Source organism: Plectrocnemia conspersa, unplaced genomic scaffold, assembly GCF_051122295.1.
Source record: "Plectrocnemia conspersa isolate PC_06_02 unplaced genomic scaffold, ASM5112229v1 ptg000009l, whole genome shotgun sequence".
NCBI classification, from domain to species: Eukaryota; Metazoa; Arthropoda; class Insecta; order Trichoptera; family Polycentropodidae; genus Plectrocnemia; species Plectrocnemia conspersa.
Window position 1 is genome coordinate 12,786,233 of NW_028277173.1, and position 23,593 is coordinate 12,809,825.

Genomic DNA, 23,593 nt, shown 5'->3' on the forward strand with positions numbered 1-23,593 from the left:
TATAGGCGATCGTTTATCAAACACTTGCTTTGACAAAATATTATAAATTTAACTTTAATTACATTTATATTACTTGCTATTATAGATTATGATTTATGAAACATTTTTCATTGCTTTTTGTTAATGTTATATTATATTGTAACACTGATTTTAAGTTTGTAAGAACTTTAAAGTCACATAAAATAATCTGAAAATTATTTTATTTTTTGGGAAATCCTAAAGTTTCCCCACTTATCTAAAAATATATATTTTGGAGTAATGACTTTAATAGATTTGGCTCTTCAACTAATACAAAATATTAATCATGTCCTTTGTTGTTATTTTTAAATCAGATTAATTACTTCTTTATTCTTATTTAAAATTATTTTTACCTTGGCTATTATTATAAAATACAGTTTTATTTAATATGTGATCATAACCAAGTATTTTTAATTAATTGTATTGTATATTCCAGTATATATTTTTAATTAATTATATTTTCCGGTTCCTTCGGATTTATCTTTTAGATTAATTTCGATATCGTGGAAAAACCGTCAGTACGCCGGCGGTTTGAAAGCAAAGGAGTGGGAAATTAAAAAGATGGCGTCAGTGTTGGGCAGCCGGCGAGGAAGGAGTCAGGACATTAGCATTCAAGTCTCGAGTCAGGAGCTCGCTCTTAGCAGTTGACTCGGCATAGCGCACTTGTATTATTCGTTTTATTTACGGCTTTGGCCGCAGCGAAATATTAGCCTGCGATTGCCCAAACCGAAACAATTACGTAATTTTTATTACGGGCATTAAAATACAATGAGGAGATGGGTAAACTGTATGGGAAACTAAGGTCGTTGCGATTCGCAGCCATATTAATTGAGACGCAGCTTGAATGACGAATGAACACTACGTTTTATGTAGAATTCTCAAATATGTATATAAAATCATTTATTCAATATTATTTATTATTATTTATTTATTATGTAAAATTATTACTATTAATTATGCAAATAATGTGATTTTTTACTTTTCTTCTTTATAAAAAAAATTATCTAGAAATTTATATTTTTATTATGTATGTGGGACGATATATTTATCTTTTGATGTTCCCAACATATTGTTTTAAAAATATTAAAAAATAAAAATAAATTTAACAGAAATTTATAGTTAACTTAATTAATTTAATTTAAATGTATATTGAAATAATCTAGTATTTTATATTAATTTTAGTTTAATGTTTGGTATTTTTTAGTATATTTACATGCGAATTATTTTGTATTGAAATGTTTATAAATAGTAGTTTTGTGGTAATAAAAAAAAAGTAAAAAATATTATGCATATTGAAATTTAATCAAAATTAAATATGCACATATAATTATTTATAAAATCCGTAGTTCATTTTTTACAAAAATATTGCGATATGTAAATCCGCTTCTGTAACACTAATTTTTATCTCGTACATCTAAAGCGTGCCCAAAAACTCATTTGACAATTTATATTAAATCATCCTCGTGGATCTTATCTACCGTTTTCCTCATTATAAAATTTAATGTTCATGCTTTTTCATAGCAGAGCCAGACAACACCTTGAAATATTTTTTATTTATTTAATTTTAGACATGCGTTCTAAGACGTATTATTATATGCGTATTTTTTTCTAGAAAATAGGATGGCTGGTTTAATAAGGTTTCGTTTAGGTGTTAGCAGGTGGCGACTGGCCCTTCGAAAACAATATATAATAAACGCCCTTCATAAAGGGATGTGCCATATTTCATTTCGACACCCGGGCGTAAATCACAAGCCATCTGCGCCTCTGTCCAAGACGTGTTTGGCTGCCAAGACATACATGCCAATGCTGAAAAACATTTTCTCCTCGCAAGAGATGGTTTACAGTTATATTTTTCTCTGGCCAGTTTTTCAATTTTCACAAACTCTTTAATATTATTTGTAGCAACGTTACTCATAAATCTTATGTACGCTTCAGGATTAACATCTAATATTGCCTCGAGCGATTTGGTCACTTTGTTTGACCACTATGATGGCGAACCAATAATTAATTTATCAAAACAATGGGCTTAAACGAAACCAACGCCTCGAGCTATTAAGATAACTAAAACCCCTGACCGGTCAACCCTTCCACTTGTTTAATAAGAACGCAAGAGGGATCTTTGTAAAATATGTACTTATTTTTATTTATATGTATATATATATTGAATGCGTTAATCTTTTCAACCCTTTCTATATAAGGGATTGATCTCAATTATTGAACTTCATGAATATAAATATGCTATTAATATTTATATTGAATATTGTTACACCGAATATTAAAAAATTCCAGTTCATCATATTTTCTCTATAAAATATGTATTTTATTTGTATGACTATACGCCCAATTAGGTTTTTTCACAATCATTTTATAAATATAACATTTTCTGTTTTTAATAACTAGTAAATAATAATTAGAGCATCTATGTTATCAAAGATATTAAACATGTTAAATATTGATGTACAAATTCTTAAGACATTTTAGGTTATTTTTTTTTTAAATATATAGCAAATTTGATATTTTATAAGGATAGTTTTTGAACATATATTATGTTTTTTAGTATATAGGTATTATATTCAAGTACAATCGAGTAGTATAAATCGCTGACTATTGACTAGAAAGATCTGGGTTCGAATCGCATGGACCTTAGTTTATATTTTGATTTCCATCGTGACTGAGAGATCAGAATTAGTGACTCCTATATCATCATAATTTCAGTCGATCATCATATATAAGAATTACCTAGATTTTACTAATCTCACAGATGAATATAGTGATGATTAATTAAAAATCTAGCTAGGTCATGCACATTAGATATTTACAATTCTCTAATAATGAGCTACTTAATATTTATATGTACTTAATGCTTATAAAAAATATTTTGTAAATGGTTATTAATCATTAAATCAAAACCTAACATTTTTACTGATTTGCTTTTGATTTAATTAATATAGGTAATACCATTATATTTATTATCAAAAATTTTAAATCTATTAAATATATTATTAATAGATTCTAATATTACATAACCTAATTAATAATTAAATGATTTTTATAAATTTAAAAAAAAAAAAAAAAATTTAAATTTATAAAAATCATTAAATATTTTAAGTAAAAAATTTACATAATTTGCATTCTCTTTTAGAACATACAGATTTTTTTTATCAAAAATATTGCAAATATTTCTAATTAATTTACAAGTTACTGTCATTTTTTTATTTCAATTTCACATATGCCTATTTATTTAATATTTAAATTAAATTAAGATTATCGTGACCTAACAACTTACTTCAATTTATTAGGATAGTCTAAAAACAATAGTGATTTTGCAATACACAAGAAGTTTAATACAAGTAGGATAAAAAAATCGTATCTAGTTATTCGGAGATTTCTACTACGAACTAAAGTGTCATAGAAGACGCGAATAAATGACATGCGTGAAATGCGTTCTTCATAACAAAACTATGGAAAATTTTACTTGGAAAATTTATAGTAGATATCGTTTATGTGTAAAGAAATCCTTTACTTTTAAATGGTGATTCCGAGATTTTTAGTGTAAGTTTCTCTAGCCTTTGTAGGAATTATCTGAATAATAATGAATAATATTATCTGACGTTAGGTTAGAAATAACTATGGTACTATTTTTTCTTACGAATATTATGCCGTTGCTTCTTAATATGTCACATTCTATGTCGAATAAAATGCGTTATTTTTTTAAAACAAATTAAAGCAAGAATAATATAATATATTTATTTTCCCGTTGTCCAAACGTTTAATCTTGATACTATACGATGACTAAGAGTGTGAAAATAACCGTAAGGACTTCATTATTTCACCAGTGAAGGGTGAAAGTTGATCAAGGGTATACCTAGTTGTATTTGTACAGAGTCCATCGATCCCAGAGATATCCGGTCAAATACAATCAGATGTGGTATTGGCTCTATAAATACAGGGTGCTCCATTGAAGTATATTTTTTATGAATGATTTTTTATGTAACTTCACTATCGTTATTCATCTCCACTCGACCAATGAGTGAAAATTAGTGCGTCGAATTAATATGCGGTCAATGGAAAATTCAATGATCTTCCATGGATCGTGAAGATATTTTTTACGGTGATCGATGAATCAAATTTACTCCGTTCCGGCAAAGAAATCGTTACAACTCAACCATAAAGATCATCAAAAAATAAACCAAATAAAGTTTCAGTAACTTTGTGCGAAAAATATTATTAATAATATATTTGCTTGAGTTGAGTTATATCTTTTTTATTCGATAGTTTACATGTTTTTTTAAAACTTTGTATACTTGAATAACTGTTTTTGTGAGTGCGGTAACCTTGCTCGTTGCAAAACATACATATAATGGAATACTAAGTGAAGCGGAAAATCATTTATTATGAAACTATTAATGTGTTTCTATATATACAATACATGTCTATGTGAGGATAAATAAAAAAAAAACATTTCAATAAAAGTCACCACTCAATGGGGTTGTTGGCTTTATTAGACGAGCGCAAATAATCTTGCTGTACAAATATTCGCTTAGACTTCGGACGTATCTAAGTAAGATTGACACTTAATATCGTATATGGAAACATTAATTAACTATTATTATCGAAGCTGTGTTATATCAATATAAACACTAAATTTAATTTTTATGAATTTCTTTCATGAAACTTTCATATTATACGTAATAGATAAGGTGAATCACGTATCTACACTTAAATTACTTTATGATCATATTTGTACAAAATTGTGTTGAGATTATATCTTTATAAGAATTGACTGATTATTACGAATATATATTTAGTCATTTTAAAATATAAATTTGATGACTGCTTCAATATGTAATATATTAAATATATATAATATCTGCATATACATTTTTATAAAAGGTATATCCCTTATCCGAGAGAATTTATTCCAAGATGCGTCTAGGTTAATAACGCACGCGGGTTATAGAGCAGGGGGCACGTGTACAGGACAAAATATTATATGTTATATTTTATTATAATTTACCCTGATAATAAAATGGCAGGGTTAGAGCTGAAATTTGGTGGTGTGTTTATCTTACATCTCGGTGCGCCGAGAACACTGCGCGCCTATTGTGGTTATTTTATATCAACATAATTTAAATTATATCAACATTAATGTAATTGTACACTAGATAAATCAGAAATATTATACCCATAAAAATATTAATATTACTCTCATTAACTCTCCTTACGTATAACAACAGAAAATTATATTTACGTTTTATTTCTATTGACTCATTAAATATAATATATCAGAAAATGTTTAAAGAATAGTGCTTTTCATATTGATGGAAGAACAGACTTTATTGATCTATACATATAAAAAAATTTAGTTTTTCTTTCCGTTAATATGATTATCTAATAAATACGTGCTATTTTCCATATGTGAGATTTCTACAGCAGTAAAAATTCAGTTTAAAAATTGTTTTAGTCAAGTTAATCAAAAGAACATCAATCTTTAACATTTGTTTATTTTATTTAACATATATAACATTCATTTATTTATTTTATATAACGAATACTTTTGAACCTTTATATAAGCGTTGAGTTAATTTTGTTGTTATGTAAATCGGCGCACAAGTCTGGTGTCGGTTATTGCACGTGCGAATCGTATTAGACGTTTAGACGGGACCGCGTTATTAGCGTTTCGCACACGTGGGCCAGCTTCATCCGTAGCCCGATCTTCTATCTTAACACCGGCCCTGTTTATATCCCTTCTGTATGTAAATATAAATGGCACAATAAATAACAGCACACACTACACCTACGCTATAACGATTTAATTATAATAAATTATTCTTAAATTCTAATAATTATGATAAAACATTTACTTAATATTTATTTTCACTTATAACAAAAATTATGCGCAAAAATAAAAAATGTAGTTAATGGGTTAAACAAAAATAAGGACACTTATCCAAGTTTTTCTCTTCAAGATCTCACATGAGCGATTGTGCAACGTTAAAACATGATACTCCGTACCTGTCGGGTCAAAGCGGTCGTAAAACAGGAAACAATGGCTAAAAAAATTGTATGACATAACGAAAAGCTTCATTCATGAAAATAACGCGACTTTTCTCATCTCAGATTTCTCGGAAGCTGTTCTCTTGCTACATGTATGTCACTCTCGTCTTATCTCGGCAATCGATCGGCCAATGATATATGAATAAAAATATGTCCCAACCAAACTTTAGTATATGGCATTCTTAATAATAGAGAATTTAAATAAAACGTTGCATGCCGAGACAATGACAAATCGCACGCAAGAAAGACAAGGACACCTTCTGATATGTATCCCTTTGTGAGCCGCTCGAACTTTATCAGAATCGTGGTTACAAAAGCTCGTCGGCGGCTTCTCTCGAGCACAAAGACCGAGCTTGAATCTCTTCAATCTCTCCCAGGGGACCATATCTCTGCTTGCATACTTGCATAAATTCTAGAGTGCTGTATATGTATTATAATATAACATGACGATGATTTAATTGCAATGTTGTAACTATATGAATTTTGCGTTTCAGGTGCACAAACTAGGAGAACTTCGGCAGGACTAGCTCTAGAATTATTTGAACAACATCAGGGTACACATATATTACAGGTAAATAAATCATGGTTATTCTATTTTTTAATTTTAAGATTTCTTTATAAATGTTGAATCAAATGAAATCCTTAAATTTTTTTATCAAAGGTACATTACTTAACTTCTCGTACATGTTGATGGCGCTGACAAAATCTATCTATAACGAGCATTTGACAAAGTTTGTCATGAGCTACTTCTTCGGAAGTTAAGCAACTTCGGTTTCTCGAACGGACTTGTTTGCTTTTTTCGAATTATTTCAGTCATCGTTGTTAGTATGTGAACTTTGCTAATCGTCGCTCCGATGAGTATTTCACTCATTTTAAAGTACCACAGAGTCCTAGGCTCTTTTTGATACATACCAACAACATACAATTGTAATTGAGCTCTCAAAATATTTATTATATGCTGATGACTTGAAAGTGTTTTAGAATATTTGCACAAATTTTGATTCACTGTTTTTGTAAAAAAACATAAAGTCACTGTGAAGGAAGTCGATCGACAATCTACCTACTATCTTTCAGCATTGTCAAGTGTCATGTTATTACATTTTCCAGTGTATTTGTCTTACAGTTTAGACGGCGGTGTTTGAAGCAAAAATACTTCCGTCGATGACTTGATAGTGACGTTTGAGCAAAGATAGAGATTTTTTTATGCACATCGCTAAAATTTGCGGTAGAGTACCGAGGATATTCGACTTTGTTATGCATAACGCGTGTCAATTTAATAATTGATTGTCGATTCGCGTTCTGTACGATACGCTAGTACATAGTGTCTTTGAATATGGCTTTATTAAGCGAAGTATTATTATTAAAAATAATTTAGAGATTATTCACTAACATATTTACAAGAAGGAATACGGATCGTATTTGTATTTGTATCCTAGTGACTTTTTGTTCGTTGCTTTCGGATACAATTCAATGCATTCTTGGAGTAGCATTTACTGAATAAAGCACTTATGGGCAGTGTTAACAATCCGTCGTTTCTAGACGACTTTCAGCTGCAAGTTTTAGTGCCCTAGAGAGTCGCGATCGTATCCCTCATTCTTGTCCGTCGTAGCCAGGACTCAAACCTGCTCTTGATCAAGCCATCCAGCTTTTCAACGAGCTTGAGTTTTACGGCGACATCTATGAGGAGCTGGAAAAATTTACGTGGAATGGTGTTTATCTATTTCAGGTGTGCACTATAATTGTTTTTATTTATTTTTTTAATTTTTGACTTTTGATAATGTCTTTTAAATAATGTGTGTATGGATACGTATATATATAGGAGTATATGTTTATGCAATAAATGACGCATTAGAAAACCTGTCAATGGTCAGATTTGTAATAAAAATTAAAAAATTAAATATTTTTACCAGGCGTATCGTAAAAAATGACAATTAGTCACATATTGGGTTGCTGTAGTAGTATTTTAATTAAAGTTTAGTTGAATAGTTATTGAATATTATTGAGATTGGCGGACGAGGCACTGGCGATCGTCGTCTTCCTGTCGTAATTCCTTCGGCGCCTAGGTTGTGGCAAATAAATCAGCCACCACAAAACCAAATATTTTTATAGTGACTAGAAAATTACTGGATTTACTCTAGAAATAGTTATGCTTGTAATAAATCGGGCACTATATATGCATCGAAACAGAATGCCTTTTTTCTATCGTTGCTTTGAGGGTCTTAAATATGTATTACTTAAATATGATTATTTTTTAAAATATGCATGTATGTTAATAATTATGGTATAGCAATTTGTAAAAAATATTTATTAGAAAATAAAATTGATATATTCGGCTAGAACTAATATATTGGTATTTCCACTTACAATTTGTATTATCAGTTTATTAATGAACAATTTAGTAATAATATCATATTTCTCAAAATTGGTTTAGTGTTTTGAGAACTACTAGAATTTAAATTTAATGAATTAATATAATAATTATGTTGATGTGATAAAATTGTTGAAGAGAATCTCTGTGTTAAATTGTTTCACATTGTTCTGATGGATTTATTGCTTTATTCACACACACACATATAATTTAATACCACACATATAAGGCAGTTTGATTTTCATATCCTTACATGCAAGCACAGCTAGGTAACGCATGACCATGAAAGCCATCCAACACGTTTCCATATTTCATTTAGGGATACGGGGATATTATATACCGTCGGATGTGCAATCAGGTTACCGACGGTTTCGATGGTAACCAGCAACGAAATTGCAACACCGTTGGACGTGCGTGCAAATTCGGCGGGCGCTCACTTTTACCGGGGCCCCGGCGATTCAGCATCCCGGCGGATTTTTCATTCCGGTCACGATCCGGCGGCCATTCTTCATTATCCCGGCTGGGTGGGCGGTCGGGGCGCATCGTGAAGCCTGAGCGGTTGGGGTACAATGGGGGTGGCAGAAGAAAGAACGGACCGAGAGACTATTTAACCTCTCTTGGAAAAATCGGGCGAAAAGGAAACCGTCTACGGTGTTTTTCTTTGTCGCGGGTAAATGTGTGTGTGCATGATACACGCGCGTGTATGAAATCATATACAGAATGCTTATGGTCTACACATATAAAAAAATAATATTTAAATATGTTCTTTAAAAACATGTTTGAAAGACATTAAATTAATTAAAAATATTTATTCCTAGTCATCAGTACAAAAACCAAATACTGTACATTATTATTTTCATATTAGTATGGAAACCCTAAAAATTTTCTTCAGCTCTCTAAATAAAATATGCCAGATACCTATTTATATCTGCAAATATTTCGTATATCTTATTTTTAGAAGATGTACCATTAACTCAGATAGTGCCTCCGAGCTTCGCTAATTTGAGTGAATAATATAGACAACGTTTTGAATTAATTGTAATTATATGGTTGATATTTTTTAATTTTATGCAAAAGATTTTAAGGTATTTCCTAGTCTCTATTTTAATGATGGCACGCCATTGATCATCTATGATCGGAATTTTCGCCGAGCCATCACAGAATTGCCATTGTCCTTCAAAAGGCTTAGTCAAGATTTAATCAATATAAATTGTTTTATTATTTATATTTTAATTTCAAAAGGCTTAGTCAAGATTTAATCAATATAAATTGTTTTATTACTTATTGCTTGTTTTTTTAAATATTGTAAATATACCAGTGACTCGATTACATTTAATAAAAAAATATTATTTTTTAAAGAATTATTTTAAATACTGGAGGAAAAAAATTGTATAATGGAATGCCATTTTTCTATACAGCAAATCAATTCACTATCTCACCATATCATAACATAATTTAATAATAGTACTATAAGAAGTTCAAAACTGCTTTTCATGTCATATATATTTTTTTTACAAAAGCAACGATTAACCACACTTTGGCGCCCATTCGCGAACAATCGAAGCGAAGAAATCCCCACGCGTGTTCTCACCTAGAGCGCGCATCGTGATTCCGCCATTACGTACCATAAAATCCATAAAATTGGACTTGGATCCACGCCACAATAATGCCGCTTTCTTCGCGATTGCTTAATTCGCCTACACAGTGAATCCACAATGGTGCTAAATTCGAATATGGACGTTTTGCGGCCGCAAGAATTTTCTCGCTTTGCGCAAGAGTTGCCTGACCATTAAATTGGATATGTATCATTATGGCCTTTTTGTGGCACTCTAGAACCGCTTGAGCATGAAATAAGTTTGTTTATTGTCATACACATATAACGCTTTTTCAAAAGCCACGTATCTCTTTGGACGCCTATCACATTGACCCTGGAAACATTTTTTTCACATTTGTAACACTGGGATCACGTTTATTGAGTTTGGCCGCGCGAACCGATATGCAACCGACTTCAATAAACTTCTGAGAAAAACTGATTTTTCACGCTTTTTATATGTGTGTATGTACGAACAATGCACGCGACATAATGATTATTTTTTTGGTCGATGCATATGAAACGTCAGATTTACATGGAAATCATTTCATATTTTCCTCATTTTTTTACTATATTATGATTGAGTCAATACTACGCATAGAAATTAATATTACTTAAAAAAATATTTAAAGCCATTTCCATTGATATTAATGCAATTTTTAATACTCGTGCATATTAAGAAGTAACATATATTAATTTATGGAAATTATTATGTCATATGGTTAAAGAGAATCTCGTCCCACCATGAATATAAAATAATTTAACGGTCAACAAACAAATTTTAGAATAATAAGAGTAAATAAAATTTACCATTATGTCATTATCTCAGATATTTTTTTTATGAATCTTGAATTTATTAAACCTGCGGTTTTGTCAACGTACAAACGGCTGATATACATTTTTTTGCTACCGTTGAATGTTTCACAATGTATCTAAATAAATTCCATACAAATCGGAGCAAACGAGTGGAAATTTATGAAGCGGTAAATGCAAGATTTGTTTGACGTTTTGAAACACTCCACACAGATAAATAAATCCAATCAAAAAAATTTCGAAATCATCTGCGGTATGTTTTTTTTTATTTTATTTCGTTCTATATTATTTTGGAGAAAAGAAAAGCATTTTTTAAGCAAGTACTTAACGTAATGCTTCTTGTAGTAGAAGATGAATTCTGTTGCTCTGGTTTGTTATTTGAAAAATAAGTACAGTTGTTAGAATGACGAGTGATTTGTAGTTTTGAGGTAAAAAGTCGATCAATTAAAATGTAGTAAGTAAAAAAAATCTTTTTATAACAGTTATAGCGTTACGAATGTAGTTTGTAATACAGTTGTCAAAATGAATTATTGCAAGAAAGTGTATCAGAATAAAATGTAATAAAATATAATTACCTTTTTTTCACATTTTTTAATTGCACTAATAAATTAAATTAATAATAATATGTATTTATTCTAATAATTATTAAATTAATAAGGTATCATATGTAATAAATATTAAAGTCAAGTCTTATAAGACACAGATGTGTTTTTATTCCTTCATAAAAATTTCTACTTTTTCGGATTTACTTTAGCGATACTATTATTTAATATTATATTATCAGTATACTTTATATTTTATTTAACTATAATGTATATATCTTATTATTATATTCCTTATATTTCTTGGACATAATTTCACTATTTATTTTGCTTTAACACAACTGTAAGTTATAATATTGTTTTATTGCGTCTTCGACAATAAAGCTGAATTTTCGCATTTTTAATATATAATTATAGTGATGTTGAAACTTAAATGAGTTATGTATAATATTTTACTAAGTATCAATTAATAATTATTTCAAGATTAAAATTATTTACAAGCATTTTAAAAATATAATTAACATACATCACTTTTTTATTTTTAACCTTTTTACCTTTTTTAATATTTTGATAAATTTTAAAATGTACAATATCACCAACCAGTTAAAATTTATAACAAATTTCTAAACCAGACCGTTCAAAATTCTCCTATAATGTATTTTTTTATTAATATTTTATGTATCACAATATAAAATATCTAGTTCAATTTTACGCCATTTTTTACAGCAAGTGCGAAATTTGCGTAAATCAAACACAGTGCGTACAAACGTACTAGAAATTTGTTTCAACAAAAAATGCTAATTTTTTCATATCGTACATATTTATATAAAGAAAAGATTTCTCTCGCTCAAGGTGAAAATTATAATAATATACAATATATAGAGCATTGCGTGAAATTAATGCGATTACAGTGTACACTGTTACGTTTTTAAGGTCAGCCTGTTTGTTTTTTCCCAATAAAAAAATACAAGCATATTTTTTTTGGAGCTTATATGGGTGCTTGTTGTGTTGACTTGATATTCAGCAATCATATTCAGCAATCATCATGAAAATTATCCGAAAATTTCGCGATCGGAAAAAGCGCTACCAGCATCTCACGCAATTATGCAAATTTAGCACAGCGCGCGTGAAAATTCTATTGCACAAATTTCGCTATCGAAAATTTTCTTTTATGTTGGTGACATTTTTTTTATTTTTCGAAACCGCCCACATTGTCCCGAAAAGCCCTTTGTTTTCGACAACAATGCGCTCGCTAAATATATTGTGTACTACATCGCTATATTTTCTATAAAATTGCGGACGAAAAGTCAAAAGGATTCCGAAAAACGATTCGCTAGCCACAAAATTTGCATTTTGCTGATTCAACGTTATATTCAAATTTTGAACATTCATCATTGAACCTATGCTATTTTGTATATATACATATTATATATACAGAACTTATCTAAAATTTGATAAAATAAAAATGTATTTAAATAATAAATTGCCTTTATTTTCCTACGTTAAAATATTTCTTTACCTATTCAAAAATAAATATTAGTTTGTAACTTTTCAATTCATTTTAAAGTTTTATTATTTTGTCAATATCTTTTTTTTTTATTAAAAATACAAAGAGAAGATCAATTTTATCAATTATAGTGTCAAGGTTTAAAAAAGTACCACGAGAAGATTGTATTATTGGGACAACCTTTAAAAATATTATGTAATATATAAACGTTATACTAAAGTTAATTTATTTATATAAGAAATAAATATTTTAATATGTCTAACTAAATAATTTTATGTTTTCAGTCACTCGATGGATTCGCACTTTCCGTGGCAGCTGATGGGAGATTTCTATACATCTCAGAAACTGTCTCTATATATTTAGGATTATCACAGGTATGTACCGTATTTTATAATTCACACACACATATAACAGTTTTGCTAAATTAAATCTAGCAAAGAGACGCGTTTTCGCGTAGTATTTTCTTGCTGGTTTTTCCTCGCAGACAGACACGTCGGAGCTACGTAAACGTATCTACGTGTCCAGCCTCCCAAACACAATATACACACGAGCTACCGGTCAGTCGACAGATGAAAACGTTGCAACAATTGATTATTTTTTAATATAACTACATTTAATAATAATTGTACCATAAATAAAATGCATAAACTGAATTGGATTTAAACCAATTTGTATAAAAAATAATTTGTGTTGATCATTGAATCACTAGCACAATATACAAGTATTCTTTAAATATTGACCTGAAAGAATTGGGTTCGAATCCCATATGGACCTAAATCTTATCTGAAAGATTTGAATAAATGATTATAATGAGAAAATAAATTCTGATCGTTTATCACAGATTAGATTTATCATGGATAAATATCGTGATGATTAATTAAAAGTTTGTTTTGTTATAGCACATATTTTCTGCTATATTCTTTCAAGTAAAAATATTAATAATCTTCTTCTTCTTCTTCTAAAACCTACAGTCCTGTATGGGCCTTGGCTGTCTCCAGAAAATTTCTTTACTAAACCTTCTCCTTTACCCTTTTTCTCCAAAGCCTGACACGCAAAGTTTTTAAATATATCTATAATAATAATATAAAATCTAAATAAGCTTAAAATATTATTTGCTCTTACTTATTAGTATTTTATTTAAATTAACCAACTCGATAGACGAGTATTATCAATTGCCAGCGACTTATAGTCGCTGGCAATTGATATGAAAGACCTGGGTTTGAATCCCATATGTATTTTAGTGTTTTTCAATTTCTATAGTGTCTGGGAAATCGAAATTAGTGATTATTATATAATTATAATTCCAATCGATCATCGTAGATTGGTTTTACTTATATTTTTAGAATATTGTGATGAATAATTAAAATCAAGCTAGGCCGTACATATTAGGTATTGAAAATTATCTTTTAATGAGCTACTTCAGCTCATAGAAAATATCTTATATATATTATAAAAATAAAAAAATGATATTCAGCATCAGTTATGTTAGCATATGTAATCATCGGCTAGATGAAGTATCATTTAATACATTGAGGATGTAATAAAAAATATTTTCTCTTAGTGGAAATATTTTCCAAATTAACCACCATATGCTTTTTCGATAGAAACGCCACAAAATTACAGAGAATTTAAAAATTATCAAGTAAAAAGGCAATGTATGTGGTTAATATAACCATTTGTATGTAATCTATTTCCGGTTGGAAGTAAGTCATCTACGACTTAGTTAGGGTGTATATTAATTCTCATAGCATTCTGTATTCAAATTAGAAACGGCAGTCGGTCGTTATACAAGCGTTTAGAAAACGTGCAGAGGTGAGGCTCATAATCGCTGTGTGGAAAGTTTGGTGGATTAGTTTTTGTGGCACGCGTGTTCGGACAGATTTGGAAGTTGGTAGGTAATCCTTAAAGTATTTCCGCTTTTATCTCACGTACTCGGCTTCATTTTTCATATGAAAATCCAGACTTTAGGATAAAAGCCCTCTTAAACTTTATCGCGAGCCGCGATATGTGTAGACGTCGGCAACATTTTTGTGTAGTAAAAAAGTATAAACGTATAAAATAGTATGTCCCCTTGTTACGGTTGTATGGAAACTAATTTTTTATATTATTTACGCTTGGAAGTTTTTAAAGTTCATTTTTATTAATAAAACAACGATAGAATTTATTCGTGTGCTATAAAAATAACACCTAAAATTAAATATATATCATACTTTCAGGTATTTTTCTTACCTTTTTAATTATTTATTTTATAAGAAATATTCAAAAGTGTGCGGTTTACGTAAATTCATATAAAAAAGTATTTTTAATTATTTTTTATAAGAAAATTTTCGTGGATAAACTCCACCTTGTATGTCACATTTCAATGTCACATTTTCGCTAAATCCTCAAAAGCAAGTGACATTGGATAGGTGTCTAGTTAAAGTTCAATACATTGATTGAAATATAGTGATTTTGTACAAATTCTATTGACTACTAAATTCTTTTATTTATATTTGATATTAATCATTTTTATATAAATATTTTTGCGTTTTGGGTATTTTAAAGTTTGTATTATTTCTTATGAGGAAATTTGCTTTGCATAATATGCAAATGTTTTGAAGTACGATCACGTTTCCGGAATGAACTATACTCGTAAACTGAGGTTTTACTGTTTTTTAAAAGTCTAAAAATTTCATTACACGAGATTTTTATGAATTAGAATAATATTAATCATTAAGATAAATTAAATAATAATAATTAAGATCTCCTAGACACGATTTAAATTTAAAAACACTAGGATCTATATGTGATTTAAGCCAAGGTCAAAAGAACATATTTATATCACTCGTCTATCGTGCTGCATATTGAAAGGAAAAGCGTAGTCCGTAACGTCTCAGACTAGTAACTCTGAGGTTGCGGGTTCAAGCCCCTTTTTTATTTATACAAAATGTGAATTTTTATTCATAAAAAAACGCTATTATTAAAAAATCGGCTTCAGTTGTAGTGACATTTATTGGTTTATTATTATTTATATTACATATAATAATTTATAATTATTAATATAGATGTCGCCGATTCCCACAATTTTAATCTGGTGGTTAATACTTACTTGTAAGTATCCATTATATCTGATTGAGTTACTCAGTTGGCACAGATCTACCCCGTTATAACGCATTGGGTAATTTTAGGACTAATTAATCCTTGACGTTTTAAAATACATAACATAAATAATCTGATCTAAAATAGGCAGTACGGGTCCTAGAGCGACGCCTTGTGACGTCTCTGCGAGCCGCGTCGTGATGACGCCGGGATGCCGGTCACGTGTTTGCGGGCACGTGACGCACATCCCGACGATCTCGGGACCCTCCCGCGTGTTTATGTGTGTATGGTGTGTTTACGCGCGCGCACACACGCGCGTGCGAAACGCGTCAAAAATGGCGATTCACAAAACGTGAAATCATCCCGATGACTTCGAGAATGCGATTTTCGCACGCGTAAAGCGGCGTAACGTGAAAATTTTCGCCGACGCATGTTTTCAAGTCGGAATCTCGATTGTGCAACTGTAGGTACATATATAGTTACACGATAAAATTGAGAATTCTAGTAAATACAATTTAAAATTTGGAACATTAGTATTTTTAATGTAAATTTATTATTTTATAGTGTTCATTGTGGTATAAGCCAGTGACTAATGCCTGTGTTCGAATCTCATATGGGCCATATTGTTTTTTATGAACCATATTCAATCGTAAGTGGGAGATAGGAATTAGTGATTAATATATAATATTAATAGTTTTATTTGACCATCACTAATAATGTTTTCCTAGATTTTCGTTATCTCACATGAATATCGTGATGAATAATTAAAATAAAATCGAGCTAGCTCATGCTTAGGGACATAAACTGATTGTAAGCTGTAAGAATATTCTGTAATTATTACAATGTCACTGATTTACAGACTTTTTGTAATGTTCACATGTTTATCTACATATATCTTTTCTTTTGCAAATTATGAAGTTATTTTTATTTAAGAACGTCATTCAAAAACGAAACATTTCATTCTTTTTATTATTTAAGTGGATAACTTATAGGCTCATATTATTCTAATCGAATCGTTGATCTGAATGTTAATTTACAATTTGATTATAAACAATGCAAATCATTCTTGAATATTATAAAAGCCATGAAAACAATGGTATGCTGGTGCCTTTATACATAGAGTGCAAAGTGCACCTGTGTACCACCTTCCAATAGTTTAACGACATACTCAGACGATAACATTAGCCCACAGAAGTATTTTGAAGCGATAAGTGGATGAGATCGTACGATAAACGTAACTGTTCTTGTTCGGATCCATCCAGGATAGGAACCGACGCCGATTTCTCCGGGGCGAAATTGAAAGGAACGGTATCGTTCCAGACTGAGCGTAATATCCCCGCTGATTCCCGGGGACGATCAACTTTGTGCATAACGACGCAACTTCTCGGCCAACTTCGAATTACGTGACAATGGCTGCTGGAGTAGAAATTTTACAAGTTTGTGTGCAAGGAGTTCGCGGAGATTCGCCTTTAGCGAAGCGATACGTTAAAGTTACATTTTGGTACAATGTCGCAAAAGAAGCTCGTCTCACGTTCTTGACATACTAATACAACTAATATTATATATTTATATTTAAATAGCGTTACTCTGCAATTAACTAATAAATACTATATAGTATGGATGAAGTGCGTAACATTCTATGAAGTGGTATTGTGTGATAAATTTGATAATATTAGCTAGTTGTGACAATTTAAAATTAAATTTCTAATATAAAAGGACGTTGTGAATTGACAATTATTTAAGATTAATCATAAAGCTGTTTAATCTAATTAAACTGTGTGATTAAACACCCCAGACGGCAATTGGTGCTAAATAAACAGTAGGCGGGGTCGGTAACGCCTTAATTGGGGTCTCGTGGACCCCGTCCGTAATTGATATGTGCACTGCACTGCCTAACTCCTAATAACAAACCGACGTCAACATTGTACATATTATTATCTAGTTGTCGATGCCGACGGGCTCGTGTCTATAGATGTGTTATACTATGTAGATAGTAGGCAATGTATGGGTTGAATTAAAATTCAAAACGCACCTTGCCCCGGCCGCACTCACCTGCCTTTGATGTACAAAAGGTACTATACATACTCGTGTGTCAACACAATTCGGATGGAAAATTAACCTGGAGCAGTGGAAACCCAGCCGAATATGAGAGCTTTGTACATGTTTGATGTGAAACGTCCTTACTAGATCGATTCGAATTACCGTCTCAATTGAGTATAATATCCTAAAATCCTGAATAGAGAATTTTATTTCAGTTTTAAATATTGATAGTTTAATATTTGATTGTTAATTCCCCAAAACAAAGATTCGCAATGCTCGTTTAACAGATTAAACCAGAAACTTTACTATACACTTTTGCCATTACTGTTTTACTACCTAAAAATAAACGATTCCTTTTGAATCATGTCATATACAAAAAAAAAAGTATTTTTATTGGGTGAAATTGCGCTTTTTAAATTAGATAGCCATGGATATTTTTAGTCACATTTGATTTAATAAGTGATCACGAATTGATCTGTTCTTAGAGACGCAAAAGTTGTTCTGTAGTGATCGGACAATTTATAGGAGCTCAAAAAGCCTCTTATCGGCTTTTACTAATATTTTTTAAACATTTTTGGGTAGTAGACTACAAAGTACCGACATTGTTTGTTAATTTTTTGATGGTTTAGCTCGAATGACTAATTCATCCTATCAAGGTTTATCCATAAAATCAAAAACACCACATTATATTTTTAAGCCATATCTAGCTTTGTATGACATTCACTATATTATCATAAATTTCATAAATATTTTTTCTTTTCATATTAAATTCATACAATATGCAGCCCCATACAATTCTTTTAAAAGGCCAAATTTTTCACATTATTCCCGGAACAGGTAAAAGGCTAATTTTTTTAAATAAACAAAACCACAAAATTAGTATTTGCTACTTAACAGTCTGAAGTTAACTATTTTCAAAAACTGTATGTTTAAAAAAACATCATAATTTTTTGAGTAGCCTTAACATTCATATCACAGTAACAATCGCATTCTACTTTTATCTGTTGTGTGAAATTATATGTATTAAATGTGATGCTTAAATTTTAAAATCATTCACATGCAAAAGGTTATGTCATTATTTTTGATGCAAAAAAAAACAAAAACTATTATTTTCCTTACAGTCCAATAAATAAATTGGCAGTCATTGTATTCTGTAATGTATGCTAAATAGCTATATATTTTTATCTTGTCGAAAAAAATACAGGATGCTCGCTGTGTCGTTGTCACACAAACTAAATACATCGATTGACTTCCTCTACAATTAAGAGGTTGTTAGCATCAAGTTGCATTCCAAAGCATATATGTCGTATAAGTAAAAATACATCTTAAAAAATAATATAATATGTAAAAGATGTCCTGACGAAAGTCATAATAGATTATGTCACATCAGGAATATTAAAATGACCAAGAAGAACACAAAGACAGGAAACGATGTTTAAATAAAACATTCGGCGTCTTCGTCCACCAGGAAGACGAAGATAAAATCGGCGCTTTGCAGCGAGATGGCAATTCGATTTTGACACGTATAAGGCATTAACGCTTGCAGCATTTAAAATCTGTTTCTTACACTAATTTAGTCCATTTTAGTCGTGTATTTGGTATCATCATTTAACACTTTTACATTACATATTTATTTGTTATTAAAATGTTAAAATAAACTCTTAAAGTCCAAGACTGCTTGAATTAGTTTTACAATTGATTATAAAATTAGAAAGTTTTTGAGACATGGGTTTCATTAAAATAGCAGGGGAAGATCGTGTTCATGTGCAAAGGTCACATAAATAGTAGAAGTAATACTTATAATGCGGATAAATGCTAATGATAGTGACAGTGCTATTTGCTATACTTTGTGATAAAAGGTTTGATTTATCAAAGAATAGGTTGTAGGTTTTTGTTGATTTCAAGCATCAGGCTTTAATTTAAAAGAGCATTTATAGTTCGTTTTAAATAAGTATATTTTTTTTTTCTATCCATTTCATAAGTCATGAGTTCATGATAGTTTATTCTAAGGATTGTAGTTTTAATTTTAAATACAGTCTATTCTCTATTATAGGGTGTGAATAATCTGTGCTCGAAATAAATTAATATTTTAAATTAAATAAAATACAATGAAAACGTCTCAGTGGTTGTGTTTAAGCTGCTGATAAATTCTGCATCGAATTTCAAGAATATTTCAATTATAAAAATTTCTACTCTGCTAAATCATTTAAAGAGTATATTAGTCATCTCAGAAAATTAATCTTTTATTGATTGAAAAGACAAAAACTGAAGATCATTCAGGGGACTGAAATAATAAATCTTCCTGTTGATTATTATAACCAAGAAAAAGCATGAAAGGATAAAAGATCGAAGATTGGTTCAAAACTAAAAGTGTTTCTGAAATGAAAGATGTTTTCAAAAATTAACAGTTTGCTGCAAAAATCAGTACTGTTAATAAAAAAATACTTCTTCTTATCGAAATTAAAGCATATTGAAAACTAAGCGATATTATAGTTACTCAATTTTTACCACCTAATGTAACAAGCTTAATTCAACTCATAAATAAAAGTTTTACAGTGCAGGTCTTCTCAAAACTGCCGAGAAAAATGATGGCTTGATCAATTTATGGGAAAAAATTACTACATTGGATGCCATACATGGAATAAAAAAATCTTGCTAAATAGTTAAGCCAGTCATACTTATTCGATTGTGCAGAAAGATCCTTTCTTATGTAGAAATAAATAATTCTAAAGAAACTAATGCAAGTAATATATCTGAAATATGTAGATTAATGGAAAATTAAAAAGCTTTGGAAACCAAGATAATGAGAATACAAGTGAAGAAGATACTAACAATTACAGTAGTCACAAGATGATAGTGACTTCTGTTGGAGCTTTACTGAACTACATCGACCATACTAATATTTGACAATTATTGAACCTCAAAAGCAAATGTGAATTACAGATTTTTTAAATAAATAAAAAAAATGTTTTTCATACACATTTTTAATCGATTACAGGCGGCCCTCGACTTTCGCACATAATTGGTTCCTGAAAATGTGTGCTAATGTTGAATGTGCGAAAGTAGAGGGAAGTAAAAAAAAATTAGTTGTGTATTTTAAAATATTTATTTATCAAGTAAATATAAGATCTTTCAGAGGCGTTTAAGAGACATGTTTAAGTGGGGTTTGCGGATGTTTTCTTTGAAAAGTTATCAAGAGTTAACTGTTTTCCACTATTATTTCTTCATATAGTATTTTATAACATGCTATGTCTTTATTGATCGCCCTACGCACTTGAGATATGCGTTTTCTATTGGGATCACAATCTTCTATAATATTTAAAAATTTGTCAAGATCCGTGAAGGCTTTATTCATATTTTTCATTGTTAAAGAGTTTTCCAAAATAAACCTGTCTCATCTAGATTAAATATTTGGCTAGAGGAATATTCCCATCTTCAATAATTTTGGATAATTAGGAAATAAATTCTTTTGCACCATCTTAAAAGAACATTAATTCAATATTCATCCGCTGTGAAAATTTTGATGTATTTTTTTATAATACAATCTATATACTTCGTATGTAAATCATTACACGGGAAAATCAATTCCTAGGCGCATACAATCGTTCGGCATCTCAAGGGAGATATCCGTACGTGATATGAAAGATTATTTCGTTATTCAAATAAACCAAATATAAAAAATAATACATATATCTCTACTGAGACTTTCGATAAAAATATATTGTTTTCAATATAAATTTCGTGATATAATTATTAAAAATCATTTATTTCGTAGAATAGAATCGATGACTCCGTCTAGATCAAAAATATTTTATCCCAGTGAAAACATATGTAATATGGACACTATGCGCCATTATGATATGTGTTAAGTGTCTGGTCTCGTATGGCGCGTGCGCTCGTTTTTTGTTCGCATTTCATACGTGATGACTCAGTAAGAAACAGAACGTTTAACACCAACTAATTAGACGCCAGTGCCTTAGGATAGCCTCTTATTCGTGACGGCCATTATAAAATGGCTCACGTCTTAGATGGTGTAGGATAGGTAAAGCATGGATAAGATTTGCTCATCTTATTTTAACAAATATATAACTCTAGTTCAAATACACAAAATATATATTAATATTGAAGCGGTGACTTTCAGTATGATACTATACAACTAGAGGCTAAATATATCGTCAGTGAATAAAGGCAGATAATCAATCAGAAAACTTTGGTATGCTTCTCTCTGCCTATAGATAAGCGTTTTATGGACTCAATCGTTGATCGTTGATCAATTAAGTTGTCTTGGGTAACTGTTTTGTCACGGAGTTTGTACGTGAGCTGGCAGAGGTAGTCTTCGGACGTGCTTGTCGCAATATTTCATAATGCGGCCCGCGGTGTGAACAATGACACCTTTACGTGACGCAAATCACATTAACGAGATCAGCATGCCGACCGGGGAGTCCATGATGCACTTTTTTTATCAATGAAGCACCCTTATGAATGGTTAACTCAGATCTGAACGTAGAAGTGCATAATATGATCATGCATACGCATTTGAGGAATGTGATTCGTATGTACATGTGTAAATACGTTGTTTCGGTATTATTATATTGTCAGTACAGGTAGCCCAAATAAGGACAACTGTCACTCCATTTAAACATTGTATAATGATATTAATGCAATCTCAATTGGAATGTGAAAGTTTAAATTGGCTCAAAGAACGGCTCGTTGCATACGATCGTTTTTGAAAGTTAGATGCAGCTTTGGTGCAGTTTGCTGTTCAGTTTTTATGACACAATTAAATTATATTTTAATCTTTAATTCGATAAACTAATCATTTAAATCTTATCGCATTAAATAAATTTTGGTGCTTTGACAATTTACTACGTTTTTTCATAAGATAAAATAACTGTAAATTACATACTAAATAGATTTTTCTACAACATATCTACAAACATAATGACATATTTAATATCTAAAATATAATTATTGATTTTTAATATATATTATTATTATATACTTTTTTTATAATAATTATTTTATCTTATTTTTATAATTATTTGTATTGATCGCTAAAGTTCTTCCTAATCTCACTGAGTATTATTAAGGTAATGAATTATTTAATTATATATGTACCAGAGATTAGTAACCTATGTATGTTACTATGTATTCCATTAATGCTCATTAAAGTACTATATTATATAAATAAAAAAATCGCTATACGTGTAACTCGTGTCAACTCGTTTCCCATATAGTCACCATTGTTTTCGTCTCATCGACACTCTCAATGGCCATCGACTGATGATGACAATCACCTTTTTTATTTATGACTTCATTGTATGCCGGCGTCACAGGCGCATATTCTCATGACACATGTTGCGATGCCTCCTCCTCCTCTACCTCCAATCCGATTTCCAATTCTACCCCCGGCTCTTCCTCGGCGGCCATTGTTTATTAGCATTCACCGCGTGTCAACTGTGAGAACATTTTTTTTCCTTCGCCGAAGAGCTTTTTATCATTTCCTTTATGGCTTACGGTTTACATTTTTATTACGGCGAAACTCTTTGACGGCCACTTTTCCACCTCTCAGTCAGAGA

The 23,593-nt window shown here is 30.3% G+C and overlaps 1 protein-coding gene across 4 annotated transcripts in view; it reads left to right on the forward strand.

Annotated features, from left to right (window-relative positions):
- trh (PAS domain-containing protein trachealess) overlaps nucleotides 1–23,593 on the forward strand; it is a 221,874-nt gene that overhangs the window by 177,094 nt on the left and 21,187 nt on the right. For all 4 annotated transcript variants that reach the window (XM_088191700.1, XM_088191701.1, XM_088191702.1 and 1 more), the window contains 2 exons: nucleotides 6,570–6,646; nucleotides 13,181–13,270. In XM_088191700.1, the coding sequence (XP_088047826.1) occupies nucleotides 6,570–6,646; nucleotides 13,181–13,270 (167 nt within the window). The remainder of the gene's footprint in view (nucleotides 1–6,569; nucleotides 6,647–13,180; nucleotides 13,271–23,593) is intronic.